General features: G+C 36.2%; 2 protein-coding genes across 2 annotated transcripts; both read left to right on the forward strand.

The window, feature by feature from the left end:
* The first annotated feature begins 2,957 nt into the window (after positions 1–2,957).
* On the forward strand, positions 2,958–8,421 carry LOC133334522 (transmembrane protease serine 2-like). The gene is made up of 5 exons (XM_061542835.1): positions 2,958–3,254; positions 3,326–3,842; positions 4,084–4,091; positions 7,584–7,838; positions 7,899–8,421. Exons 1-5 carry the CDS (start codon positions 3,013–3,015, stop codon positions 8,419–8,421), a joined length of 1,545 nt encoding a protein of 514 aa, XP_061398819.1. The 5' UTR covers positions 2,958–3,012.
* A 3,879-nt stretch (positions 8,422–12,300) lies between these two features.
* On the forward strand, positions 12,301–13,125 carry LOC133334532 (serine protease SP24D-like). Its single transcript, XM_061542845.1, has 2 exons — positions 12,301–12,530; positions 12,600–13,125. The coding sequence occupies exons 1-2, from the start codon at positions 12,301–12,303 to the stop codon at positions 13,123–13,125; spliced, it is 756 nt and encodes a 251-aa protein (XP_061398829.1).
* Positions 13,126–14,237: the final 1,112 nt, after the last annotated feature.

The following is a 14,237-nucleotide window of genomic DNA, read 5'->3' on the forward strand; positions in this document are numbered from 1 at the left end:
GTGCAGATCAAGTTTTTTCGAACACACAATTGAAAGGAGGTTTTTTCTACCCTTCACCACACTGTGGTACAGGGTATTATGTCTTTGTGCATATGTTTGTAACAGACAAAAGGAAACGAGACAGACACATGGTTCCTTTTGAGATATGCATAGAATCACCTTCTGAGTCGATTTATGCATGTCCGTCCGTCCGTCTCTCCATGTTAAATTGTAAACAAAGTACAGGTCGCATTTATGATCCGATTTGGATGAAATTTGGCAAAAGTCACTTATTTGGCCCAAGGACGAACCCTATTGAAATTCAAGAAAATCGGTTCAGATTTAGATATAGCTGCCATATATATTTTCGTCCGATTTAAGGTAATTGGTGCACCAAAGTCCCTATATATCTTTAGATTTGCACGAAATTTGGCATAGACTGGTGAATTAGTTCCAGAATGATGTGTGCCAAGTTTCGAGAAAATCTGTTCAGATTTAGATATAGCTCCCATATATAGTTTCGTCCGATTTAAGGTAAATGGTGTACCAAAGTCCCTATATATCTTTCGATTTGCACGAAATTTGTCATAGGGTACTGACTTGAGTCTAGAATGATGTATGTAAAATTTCTTGAAAATCGGTTAAGATTAAGATATAGCTCCCATATATAGTTTCGTCCGATTTAAGGTAAATGGTGTACCAAAGTCCCTATATATCTTTCGATTTACACGAAATTTGTCATAGGGTACTGACTTGAGTCTAGAATGATGTATGTAAAATTTCTTGAAAATCGGTTCAGATTAAGATATAGCTCCCATATATATTTTCGTCCGATTTAATGTAAATGGTGCACCAAAGTTCCTATATATGTTTCGATTTGCACGAAATTTTGCATAGCGTACTAAATTTAAACTATAATAATGTGTGCTGAGTTTCGTAAAAATCGGTTCAGATGTATATATAGCTCCCATATATACTTCCGTCCGATTTAAGGTAAATGGTGGGCCAAAGTACCTAAATATTTTTCTATTCACACGAAATTTGGTATAGCACACTAAATTTAGTCGAGAATGATGTGTGTTGAGTTTCGTGGAAATCGGTTCAGATTTAGATATAGCTCCCATACATATTTTCGTACGATTTAATGTAAATGGTGCACCAAAGTCCCTATATATCTTTCGATTTGCACGAATGATGTGTGTTACTTTTCCTGAAATCGGTTCAGATTAAGATATAGCTTCTATATCTGACCAAATGAAAAATTTAGGATCGGTTGTAGAATGACATGTTTATGGATCCAATTTCATTTTACTGGTCCTTTAAGAATGCGACGTCTGTTAGGATTCATCTGTTGAATATATAAGTGGTGAAGGGTATAATATAGTCGGTCCCGTCCGACTTTACTTCTTTCCTAACTGGTTTTTAAATGTGTTTTAATTTTTTAAAAATATATTTTCGAAGGCGTGGATTTTTGGAAAATATTTTCGATTTTTTTAAATATTTTTGCGAAGGCGTGGATTTTTTAAAAATTTTTTTCGAAGGCGTGGATTTTTTTTAAATATTTTTGCGAAGGCGTGGATTTTTTAAAAATATTTGTCGAAGACGTGGATTTTTTAAAAATGTTTTTTCGAAGGATTTTTTAAAAATATTTTTTCGAAGGCCTGGATTTTTTAAAAATATTTTTTTCGAAGGCCTGTATTTTTTAAAAATATTTTTCGAAGGCCTGGATTTTTTAAAAATATTTTTTCGAAGGCCTGGATTTTTTAAAAATATTTTTTCGAAGGCCTGGATTTTTTAAAAATATTTTTTCGAAGGCCTGGATTTTTTAAAAATATTTTTTCGAAGGCGTGGATGTTTTAAAAATATTTGTTCGAAGGCCTGGATTTTTTAAAAATATTTTTTTGAAGGCCTGGATTTTTTAAAAATATTTTTCGAAGGCGTGGATGTTTTAAAAATATTTGTTTGAAGGCCTGGATTTTTTAAAAATATTTTTTCGAAGGCCTGGATTTTTTAAAAATATTTTTTCGAAGGCCTGGATTTTTTAAAAATATTTTTTCGAAGGCGTGGATGTTTTAGAAATATTTGTTTGAAGGCCTGGATTTTTTAAAAATATTTTTTGAAGGCCTGGATTTTTTAAAAATATTTTTTCGAAGGCTTGGATTTTTTAAAAATATTTTTTCGAAGGCCTGGATTTTTTAAAAATATTTGTTTGAAGGCCTGGATTTTTTAAAAATATTTTTTTCGAAGGCCTGTATTTTTTAAAAATATTTTTTCGAAGGCCTGGATTTTTTAAAAATATTTTTTCGAAGGCCTGGATGTTTTAAAAATATTTGTTTGAAGGCCTGGATTTTTTAAAAATATTTTTTCGAAGGCGTGGATTTTTTAAAAATATTTTTTCGAAGGCGTGGATTTTTTAAAACTATTTTTTCGAAGGCGTGGATTTTTTAAAAATATTTTTTCGAAGGCGTGGATTTTTTAAAAATATCTTTTAAAAATCCACGCCTAAGGCTATGATGTTGCTCTATAAAAATTCTTTAAAAAAATCCACGTCTGAGGCTATGATGTTGCTCTATAAAAATCAGTAAAATTTGCCCTGGCCCTGACAAAAATTCTACCTTACCAATAAAATATCTGAGAACGATTATCATGTCAAATTTACAAACTTAAATAAAACGAAGTGTTATTTTTTTGCGGGACAAATTTCACACCTTGTAAAACAAAAGGTACAATTAATTAAATTTCATTCTCTCGAAACAACAAAAATAGAAATACGTCTCAAAAAAAGTTTGGAGAATAAACGATAAGATAACACCCAATGAATGCAGGCGGAAAAGAAATGAAAATAAATATACAACCCCAAAGAACGGCTATCAGTTCCGAATATAATCTTGAAGTCGTAATATAAAATATTGACTGCACGCTTATCAAACGACGTCCTCCACTTTAGCAGGGCAATAAATTAGCAAAATAGCCATTATTTATTGGGAGTAAATCGTTTTGAGCCGCAAATCGGAAGCAGTATTCAGTTGTCACATGAAAGCAATGGTATCCGCACGTTTGGCAATCGTTTTGATCGGTCTGTGGGCCTTGGCCAGCCCCGCCAGTGTTTTGGCCCAGCCAACATCTCGCATTTGGGGTGGTGAGGAAACCCAAAAATTAGATTTCCCCTATGTGGCCTCGGTTCGCTTGGATGGTGGTCACATCTGTGGTGGTTCGATTATTGGCCAGAAATTTATTTTGACAGCGGCCCACTGTGTTCATGAAAATAACAAGGTGTAAGTATGCACCCTAATTTTTTGATTGGAAAAATTTGTATTTAAAAATTATTCCCCTTCCCTCCTTACAGTGTCGCCCCCAAACGTTTGGCAGTGCGCGTTGGCAGTACCAATCAATTTTCGGGTGGCAAATTGGTTGATGTTGCCTCCGTTACCGTCAATCCCGACTACTCGGATGTTAAAAACAATTTGGCCATTTTAACTTTGGAAAATGCCTTGGAATGGACGGAACGCGTCCGCGCCATTACATTGCCCACAGCCAGCGACAGCTTGCCTGCTGATGGTACCAATTTATTGGTTGCCGGTTGGGGTCAACAATTGAATTCGGATTCAGCCTTCAAATTGAACTCGTACCGCTTCACCGTGGCCACTGAGGAGGTTTGCAAAAATGCCTACAGTGCGCTTGATAGTTCCGAATTCTGTTTGGCCCACCCCTTGAAGGAGGGTAGCTGCTACGGTGATGCCGGTAATGGTGCTGTCTACAACAATAAACTGTATGGTGTTAGCAATTTTGTTGTTGGTGCCTGTGGTTCCCGTTTCCCCGATGTATTCACTAATGTTGTCCACTATTTGTCATGGATTGAATCGGTTGTAGCTTAAGATGTGTTTGATTGTGTTTTTTAAAAATTTAATATTTAACAAATAATAAATTGAATATTAATTTTTTCAATGATTTTCGAATTATTCCGCATCGATTTCCTAATTTATTTTTTTGATAGGGGATTTTTTTTAAAGGTGAAGTGATTCACCGGTTTTTATTAGTTTTTATGACTTGTTGGTTTTTTATTTATCAATAATTTTTACTACTAGCTGGAACCAATAATTACAGGTAGATATGTAAGTGTGTGTGTGGTGGAGGAGAATATACAAATTCACTCAAAGAAACAATTTTTCAAATGGTAGATATTTGTTTCCCAGCTCTAAATGGAACTAAGTTGAAGCCGACCGATTCTTTGGCAAAGACATCAAAATCCGGAGATGACTAATCGGCATAGAATTTAATTCTGATCATATATATATATATACTCTATGTGGTCTCCTATACAACCCAAGATTTTTTCTGGCGCATAGTGTTAACCACATTCTCCTTGAGACGTAGTTACACAGTCGATCGAGAATTACTCCAATTTAGCTGAACACATATTGTTCTCTCATTTCACAGCATTTTACCTCCTTGTAATCAACAAGCTTCCAGTACGCTTCTTGACATATGTCTCCTTAGACAATCTTCAGATCAAATCGATGGGTGGTATAATATGAGAACGGAACCTTATACCTATACTCCACTATTTTTCTACTACATACCTACCTACTAATCGGAGAATTTATAAGCATGAATTAGAATAAACTGACGGTACAAAGTTTGTCCAAACCTATTCTGGTTTATCGAGAAAGCTGATAGATAAAATGAGTAGAGACACATGGAGTCTGTCCTGATTATCTCTGAGTGTCCAATACACGTATAGAATAATTCTCAACATCTCATCCAAAACATTACTGCTGATCCAAACTTATTTGCTTCTCGTGTAAAAGATCTACTAGCGCCCAAGTAATTACTGTCGAGCGTATTCTGATACACTTGTGTCTTTGATGACGATAAAAAGGTTACAAAATGCAATTCACCACATGTGGTTGATGTCTGCGCTGAAATCATAACAGCGTCATCAGGTGGTAATTATATGAACTAAGATGTAAAATGACGCCGTTTTGAAGCAACTTCCAAGTTCCACCTACTTATGTCCTATAACGTCAGATTGGGATAACTCTCATTAGAATGGGATAACTCTACTGACATAACTCTCCTGGGATAACTCTCCTGACAAACATATATGTTCCTCGTGTAAAAGATCTACTGGCTCCCAATGGGAATTTAAAACAACTGAACGTTTTAAAACCAGGGTGAATGTTTTGAAATTACGCCTTATTCTCTTAAATAGATTAGGATCCTGACAGACATAAACGAAATAATTGGAATAAATGATAAGATGATAATCGAGTTTTATGCCTTTTTAGGGCGTCCAATTTTAATTAAATTGGTTAAGTTCCGACAATGAAGACTTTGGCCAATGAACCTTCCACTCTGACATGCATGCTGATGCTGATGATGGGGGGAAATGTTACTCTATAAGGTATCATTTTAAGAATTACGATGGAAACATGTGAATATGCAGGTGTAGAGGACGGTCATTTGCCCTCTAGCATTGTGTTTTTGATAACGATAACAAGGTTGCATAATACAATTCACCACATATGGTTGGTGTCTGCCCGTTATGAAGCAACTGCCTACGTATGACCTATAACTCCTGGTGAGCGCTTATGTATGAATAATTACGAATACATAAACACGGTTCAATGGAGCGGCTTATTCTGTCAATCCTTATCCCGGCTGAAAGATTATATTTTCAAATTCGAAATTCCAAGAAAGGCTTGGAACCCAAGAGGGAGGTTTACAAGTAATATTGATAAGTAAAATTGTATCCGCATCGTTCTTGCCTGATATGGACATGACGAGCAGCGCTGTTTTTTACAGAAACCTTGTAATGATCGACAAATGAAGTTTTCGATAAAATAATTTTCGATTTGCAACTGTTGACATTCTGGATGGCTTCAATAGCTAGTCGAACTTATTATGTTGACTCGATATACTTTCAGGCTTATTGCCAGAATATAATTTGAATAGTTCTGGAGCGCGACAAATAGCGTCATTGCCCTCAAGGATTGTGTCTTTGATAAAGGTAACAAGGTTGCATAATGAAATTCACCACATATGGTTCGTGTCTGTACCAGCACCATCTGGTGGTAATTATATGAACTAAGCTGCTATATGACACCATTTTGAAGCAACTACCAAGTTCTACCTACGTATGTACTATAACTCCTGGAGAGCGCTTGAGTATGAATAATTACAAGACAGACCTGGATCTCAAGAGGGAGGTTTACAAGGAATATTTTAAATGTCATTCGCATCGTTCTTGCCCTGTCTTATATGGATATGATGACCAGCGTTGTTTTTTACAGAATCCTTGTAATGATCGGCAATGGGAGTTTCCGATAGTCGATTTATAAATGTTGAAATTCTGGATGTCTTTAGTAGCTAATCAAACCTATTATGTTGTCTCGAGATACTTTCAGGCTTCAGAAACAATATGGGTTGCTAATGATGAATTCAGAATATTGGGTAGCTACGTAACTCTAGACTTGTTTATCTTTTGCAACCAGGGCGAAGGATTTAAAAAAAATAATTTTGGATGAAAAATATATTCGAATCGTTGCCCAACATTAGCCTTACAATATTTACTCCGAACCTCTGACTGTACATTACTTTGACCTGTATGGGAGTTATGTCAAAGTAAATTCTCTAGTAGGCCGTATATGATCTGAGAAAATGAAATGCCAACTTCCATACACTCAGCTACATTTGGTGGGACCGTCAACATATTAAATAATGGACCTATATTGAAAAATTTATTTTAAGGCATTAAGAACTAGGAATTTTAAAATACCGATAATGCCAAGTCCTTTATACTTGGGCTGTGTTTCAACATAGACGAACATGGCGAAATCGACATAGAATTTTGTTCTGCTCAGGAATATATATATATATATATATATATATGGGGTCTCCACTGAGTGTTTCAAACGAAACGACCAATTGTTCTCAGTAAGTCCTTTAAAAGTATTATTTAAAAATCCGCGCTTACACCTCGGATGGCCCTTAGAATCTTATTTAAAAAATCATGGACGTGTAGCTCGAATGATCCTTAAAGCTTTATATAAAAATCCAGTACTTATAGCCTGGATGATCCTACAAAATATTATTAAAAAATCAAAGCGTATAGTTCGGATGGCCCTTAAAAAGTAAGATTTACAGTACGGATGACCCTGAAAAAATATTATTTTAAAATTCCACGTCTATAGCTCAGATGGCCCTTTGAATGCTTTCCATGAAATTTTTATAAATATGAACTTATTCGGAATTCCGTTATTTTTGGGAAATTCCTTCCATTTCCACCGAAGGTTATCTTAGGTGTTTTTAGCTAGAGGCCAAGTTCACTTTACTGTACAAGATAACAAATTTCCCCCCGTTTTGACATTTTGTTTGTATTGTTCCACTGTCATTTCGTACATTAGTTCTGCCTCGACGTAAAACCCATACTTCGAACGAGAATAGTAGCCTCGCCGATAATCTCCCTACAAAATATAAATTATCACCGAATGTCGATTAGATTTATTTATAATGTCGTAATAAATAAAAATCGCCACAAAATAAGTGATCGGTTACGCATCAAAAGCAATAAATAGAAGTGGACCTTGCAAACATTCCGATAGTTACTTCGGAGGAAGTTGGTGCTGTTGCGAAATGTCTGTATTAAATTATTTGCTAGTTTTGAGTGCTGTGTTGTGTGCCGCCTGTGCTACACCCATGGGTGGACGTGTTGTTGGCGGTCATGATGCTGTACCCAAACAATTCCCCTATCAAATCTCATTGCGTCGTGATCACAGCCACACCTGTGGTGGATCCATTATTGACAAAAAATGGATACTGACAGCTGCCCATTGTGTTGTCATCGAAGGCATTACACCGTAAGTAGTTTGGTAAGATGAGTGCGAATTTAGAAAATTATTTTGTCTATCTTTCTCCAGCTACCCCGCTGAACGTTTCACGGTACGTGCTGGTACCATTAATCGCATAGCTGGCGGTATAATTATCAATGTCAAGAAAGTCATTGTCCATCCTGGCTATGAAGTCTACAATGATTTGGCCCTTTTGGAATTGGAAGAAGAATTGGAGTATTCGGAGACCATACAACCCGTTGAATTGGCCGATGAAGAGGTGCCAGCCGGTGAGGAGGTCGTAATTTCCGGTTGGGGTTTGACGGAACATGCTGGTGCCAATTTACCTATTATTCTACAATGGTATACCGTCTCGGCTCTCAGTAAAACGGGCTGTGCTTCGAAAATTGGTTTATTCACTGATGCCTTGATCTGTTTGGCCCATCCCTCGGGTGCAGGTGCCTGTAATGGCGATTCTGGCGGCCCAGCTGTCTACGATGGCAAATTGGTTGGTGTTGCCGGTTTTGTGGTGATCAAGTGTGGTTCCACCCGCCCTGATGGTTATGCTAAGGTTGCCTACAATATTGAATGGATTAGAGAAAATATGGCCTAAGGCCAGATTTTTTCCTAAATAAATAAATAAAACCTAATCTGGGAATTTTTTCGAAGAAAGGGAGCAATGTCATAAACGTATTAGACATGTAAAAAACGTAAGAAATATAAAGAATACAAACAAATCACTTTGTGGTAACTTGGGATAGGTTGTATGGGTTTTATTTAGCGAACTTATGGGAAAATAGAGAATGTCGTAAACGTATGATACATGTATAAAACGTAAAAAATGCGTAAGAAGAATACAAATAACTTCGTACGAACTAAAGACGTTTTGTATATGACATTTTAAGAAAATTTCTGTAGAAATAGATAATGTCGTAAAGGTATGGAACATGTATACAACGTTTAAAATGCAGAAGTAGATTTCAAATATCTACGTACGAAGTAAAGACGTTTTGTATATGAAATTTAAAGTAAATTTCTTTAAAAATCGATAATGTCGTAAACGTATGATTCATGTATAAAACGTATAAAATGCAGACACAGTGCAAAAATCATTTCGTACAAACTTCGATTGAGCTTTATACGAATTTTCAAGTTGTATTACTGTAATATTAGAAAATGTCGTAAACGTATGATTCATGTATAAAAGGTAAAAATGCAGAAAAAACAATACAAATCTCTACGTACGAACTAAAGACGTTTTGTATATGACTTTTAAAGTAAATTTCTTTAAAAATAGATAATGTCGTAAACGTATGATACATGTATAAAACGTATAAAATGCAGACACAGTACAAAATTCATTACGTAGGAACATCAAATGAGCTTTATACGTATTTTCAAGTGTATTACTGTAAAATTAGAAAATGTCGTAAATGTATGATACATGTATAAAACGTATAAATTACGGAAAACATCGACAAATCACTTCGTTCGAATGTGGAATGGATTGTATAGGGCTATTTAAGTATATTGTAAAAACAGAACATGTCGTAAACGTATTATACATGTATAATACGTATAAAATGCAGAAACAGCCACACAATTCAGTTCGTATGAAAATGGAATAGTTTGATAGGAAATTTTCAGAAAATTAGTGTAAAGCCAAAGAATGTCGTAAACGTATGGTACATGTATAAAACGTATGAAATACAGAAAAAGCTCACAAATCACTTTGTACCAATTGGAAATATTAAATGATTTGTATGTGGAGTTGTATGTTTACTACTAAAAAAATGGAAGATGTCATAAACGTATTGCACATGTATAAAACGTTTAAAATACGGAAACCACATACGAATTACTTTGTACGAACTTAGAATAGTTTGTATGTGGTTCTTAGGTATACTACTGAAAATATACACAAAGTCGTAAACGTATTATACATGTAGAAAATGTATAATATGTCGAAAACGTAAACGTATTATACGTGTAATAAAAAGTTTAAAAATGTCGTAAATGTATTGTAAATTTATAAAACGTATAAAATAATCAACAAGAAGGTCTACTTGATCGAATTTTTGGCTCTTCTATAGAAAAGGGCGATCTTCAAAAATTCTTTTGAAGGCCTTCCGACAGAAGATCGGCATTTTATATAGAAATGCCCAAAAGGTCGGATTATTCTACTATAGAAGAGTCAGAAGATCGTCTTCTTTTCTGGGTGAACCAAAAGATTGACTTCTTCTGTGGAAGAGCCTGAAGGTCGGCTTCTTTTATGTAAGTCCCAGAAGGTTGGTTTCTTCTGTAGAAGAACCAAAAAAGTCTGATTCTTTTATGAAAGCAAGAATTATTTTTATAAGATTCAGAAGGTCTGTTTCTTTAGAGGAGCTTCAATCGGGCTTTTCTTCTAAGGAAGAACTGGAGATCGGAATCCTTTATAGAAAAGCTGCAGTTTGTTTTTTTTTCAATCGAATAACAGAATATCGATGTTAGATTCCTCTTCTATCGAAGATCCGAACTTATGGTTCTTCTATAGATTGGCTTTTTCAATCGAAGAAGAGAATATCGATGTTAGATTCCTCTTCTATCGAAGATCCGAACTTATGGTTCTTCTATAGATTGGCTTTTTCAATCGAAGAACAGAATATCGATGTTAGATTCCTCTTCTATCGAAGATCCGAACTTCTGGTTCTTCTATAGGACAGCAGCCTTTTTTGACTAGAAGAAGCCGATCTTTAGCAATTTTGTGGAAGGCCAACTCTCTCCGATTTTATATCAGAAACCGGCATTACGGAGAAAGAAGACCATATACTGGCTCTTTAAAAAAACCGACCTTCAGCTCTTCCATAGAAGAAACCAATCTTAAACTCTTCTATAGAAGAATCCGGCCTTTATTTCTTCTATGGGAAAAGCTGACCTTTTGGCTCTTGCATAGGCAAACTTATTTTTTGACATTTTGGTTGTTCACTGAAATAAGCCGATCTTTTGGCTCTTCTATAGAAGAAGCCGATTTTATTTCTATATACAGAAAGCCTCCGGACTTTTTTATAGAAGAATCCGATTATCTAGCGATTTTAAATTAGAAACCGGTATTCCAGTTTAACTATAGAAGAAGCCCATATTCCGACCCTTTTGTCGAAGATTTCGACCTTCAGATTTTTCATGATAAATGAACCAACTGCTTTTCTATAAAAAAATCAACATTTATTTCTTCTATGGAAAAACTGACCTTTTGGCTCTTGCATTGGAGACGTTCTTTTTGACATTTTGGCAGTTCCCCGAGAAGTCGAGCTTCAGGTTCTAGAAGCATTCGACCTTCTGGATTTTTTATAAAAGAAACCGATTTTCTGTCTCTTCTACGCGACCTTCAACTTGTCTATAGAATAAACTGAATTTTTCGCTCTTCAATAAGATAAGTTAACCTTGTGGTTCCTCTATAGAAAAAATCGCCATTCTGGCATTTCTACAGACTTTAAGAATTCTGCAGAGGAGCAGATCTAGTGAAGGAATCGGATGTTTTATAAAATAATCCGACTCGTTAGCTCTTTCATTTAAAAACACATTCTACACCCTCGACAGTGTAATGATTATGCTGATCTTTTAGCTCCTCAATAGAAGATCTATTGAAGAAACGGCATGCCTCATGCTCCATCAAAGAGTAGTATCCGACCTTTATTTTTGTTCTTCAAACTGCAATGTAGATATAGAGGACCTATAGAAGATCTTAAACCCCCTATTTTAGACTTTCAATCTATAGTTCTCCAGAAGGTCATAAAGGGTACCCCCTTTCGTCTACAGATAAATTTACTGTATATAGAAAGTCGTCTGCCTATAGGAGACCTTTAGGAGGTCTATTTGAAAAAGAAACCTATTTTAGTATTTCAATCTATAGAAGACCTCTAGAGGGTCTTCAATTTAAAAATGATTAAAAAAAGTCTCCCATTGATAGGGAACCCAGAAAATATATTTAATCTATAAAAAAAACCTCTAGAAATTCAGCTGAAGACCAATGGAAGGTATTCTACCTATCGAAGGTCTTAGATTTATATAAGGTTTAGTTCTCTTTGTGTAGTCCACGTTCCGACTGAAGACCAATGGAAGGTATTCTACCTATCGAAGGTCTTAGATTTATATAAGGTTTAGTTCTCTTTGTGTAGTCCACGTTCCGACTGTTTTTTTTTTCAGGGGTTATTTTAATTCGACCCACCCTAATATATTTCTCAATGGATTTTCCAATGTACGCAATAAAAACCACAACAAAAAATCCGCTCGTATTTTGCCCGAGTAAGATTTATGGTCAATACATCGGTCACAATGATTTACTTCGCAAGTGATTAAAGAGGGGAGGAAACTTGTGGCTAAATCAAAATCTTTAAATCTTGCCATAGATAAGGTTGCCACTTGATTACGACGATGGAGCTTCAAACTATATAAAACCTTCTGAAATTTCATAGCGAACTTTAGTTCGATTGTACCATATTTCCCTCAGGCAGCTATGAAGAGTGTGTGCACTTTGTTCGCTTTGGCCCTTTTGGGTATGGCAGCAGCCCAACCATCAGGTCGTATTGTTGGCGGTCTAGATGCCTATGAGGGTCAATTCCCACATCAAATTTCGTTGCGGCGTAGTGGTTCGCATACCTGTGGTGGTTCGATCATAAGTGCAAACTATATTCTAACCGCTGCCCATTGTGTCGTCTATGAAGATGAACAGGGTGCCTATCATGCGTAAGTGGTTCCGCAGTAGAATTTTAAGACATATGAAAAAAAAATTAATTTAATTATTATCTTTTTCAGTCTCGATGCTGCCTTGTACACCATCCGTGCTGGTTCCATTAATCGTTTGATGGGTGGTGTTGTCAAACAGGTTGTCGAAATCATTGTCCACGAAGATTATGGCAATTTCATCAATGATGTTGCCTTGCTGAAACTGGAAAGTCCCTTGATCTTCTCCGCCAACATTGCTCCTATCCCCTTGGCTTCCGTGGAAACTCCCGTTGGCAGTCCCATTGGCATTTCCGGTTGGGGTCGTTTGAAGACCGGCGGTGATATCCCCGTGAAATTGCAATACAACACCTTGGAATCCATCTCGAAATTGAAATGTCTCACATCGATCTTCATGTCGTCGGATGCTTTGATCTGTTTGGCCCATCCTGCCGGTAATGGTGCATGCAATGGTGATTCTGGTGGTCCCGCTACCTATAATGGTGAATTGGTTGGTGTTGCTGGTTTTGTTGTTGGTGGTTGTGGTACCTCGAATCCTGATGGTTATGCTAAGGTCTTCTATCATGTCGCCTGGATTAAGAAACATTCCGATTTGTAAATTGCGAGAATGTCACAACGGATTCTGATTAGATTAAATTGTTGTATTTTTTACGGTAGTAAACCATTTGTTTATGTTTAGAAATGGGGAAGTTTGTTGGGTTCTCGATAGAATTATCAACGAAGTGGGCGGTTCGGTTCGGTTCGGTGGAGAACGTGGTCATAATTTATTGGTCTGTGAAATATTTAAGTTTCACTGTACTGAGAACTTCTATAGAATATTCTCTCAAGGGTTGGCTTTATTATAAAAGAGCCGTAGCATAGCTAGAAGATCGGCTACTTCTATAAAAGGCAGAAGTTCGACATCGTCCATAGAAGAGCTAGAAGATCAGCCTTTTTTTTAGAAAAGCCAAAAGATCGGATTATCCTTCCATAAAAAGTCGGATTATTCTTCCATAGAAGTCAGAAGTACGGCACCTTTCTTCCTAGGAAGAGCCAGAAGGTCAACTTCTTCTATGAAAGTGCCTGAGGTCGGCTTCTTCTATGCAAGAGGCTGAAGGTCGGCTTCTTTTATGTAAGTCCCAGAAGGTTGGTTACTTCTGTAGAAAAACCAAAAGGTCTGATTTTTTTATGAAAGCACGAATTCTTCTATTCAGGATTCCGGAGGTTTGTTTTTTCTTCAGAGGAGCTTAAATCGGCTTTTTCTTCTATAGAAGAGCTGAAGATCGGAATATTTTATAGAAAATCTGAAGTTCGACGATTTCTATCGAAGAGCTGAATGTCGGTATTGGATTCCACTTCTATAGAAGAGCTGAAGGCCGGATAATTCTTCTATCGAAGAGCTGAAGGTCGGATTCTTCTATAGAATATGCTGAATGTCCGATCATTCTTCTATCGAAGAGAATAAGGTCTGAATCTTCTTCTATAGAAGATGCTGAGGGTCGGATTCTTCTTCTATCGAAGAACTGAAGATTGGATTCTTCTTCTATAGAAGTGCTGAAGGTCGGATAATTAGTCTATCGAAGAGCTGAAGGTTCGAAGAGCAGAAGGTCTGAATCTTCTTCTATAGAAGAGCTGAAGGTCGGATAATTAGTCTATCGAAGAGCTGAAGGTTGGATTCTTCTTCTATCGAAGAGCTGAAGGTGGGATTCTTCTATCGAAGAGCAGATCATA

The sequence above is a fragment of the Musca vetustissima genome, unplaced genomic scaffold (genome assembly GCF_032173495.1).
Source record: "Musca vetustissima isolate MV318-11 ecotype Yass unplaced genomic scaffold, APGP_CSIRO_Mvet_v1 utg145819, whole genome shotgun sequence".
Classification (NCBI taxonomy): domain Eukaryota; kingdom Metazoa; phylum Arthropoda; class Insecta; order Diptera; family Muscidae; genus Musca; species Musca vetustissima.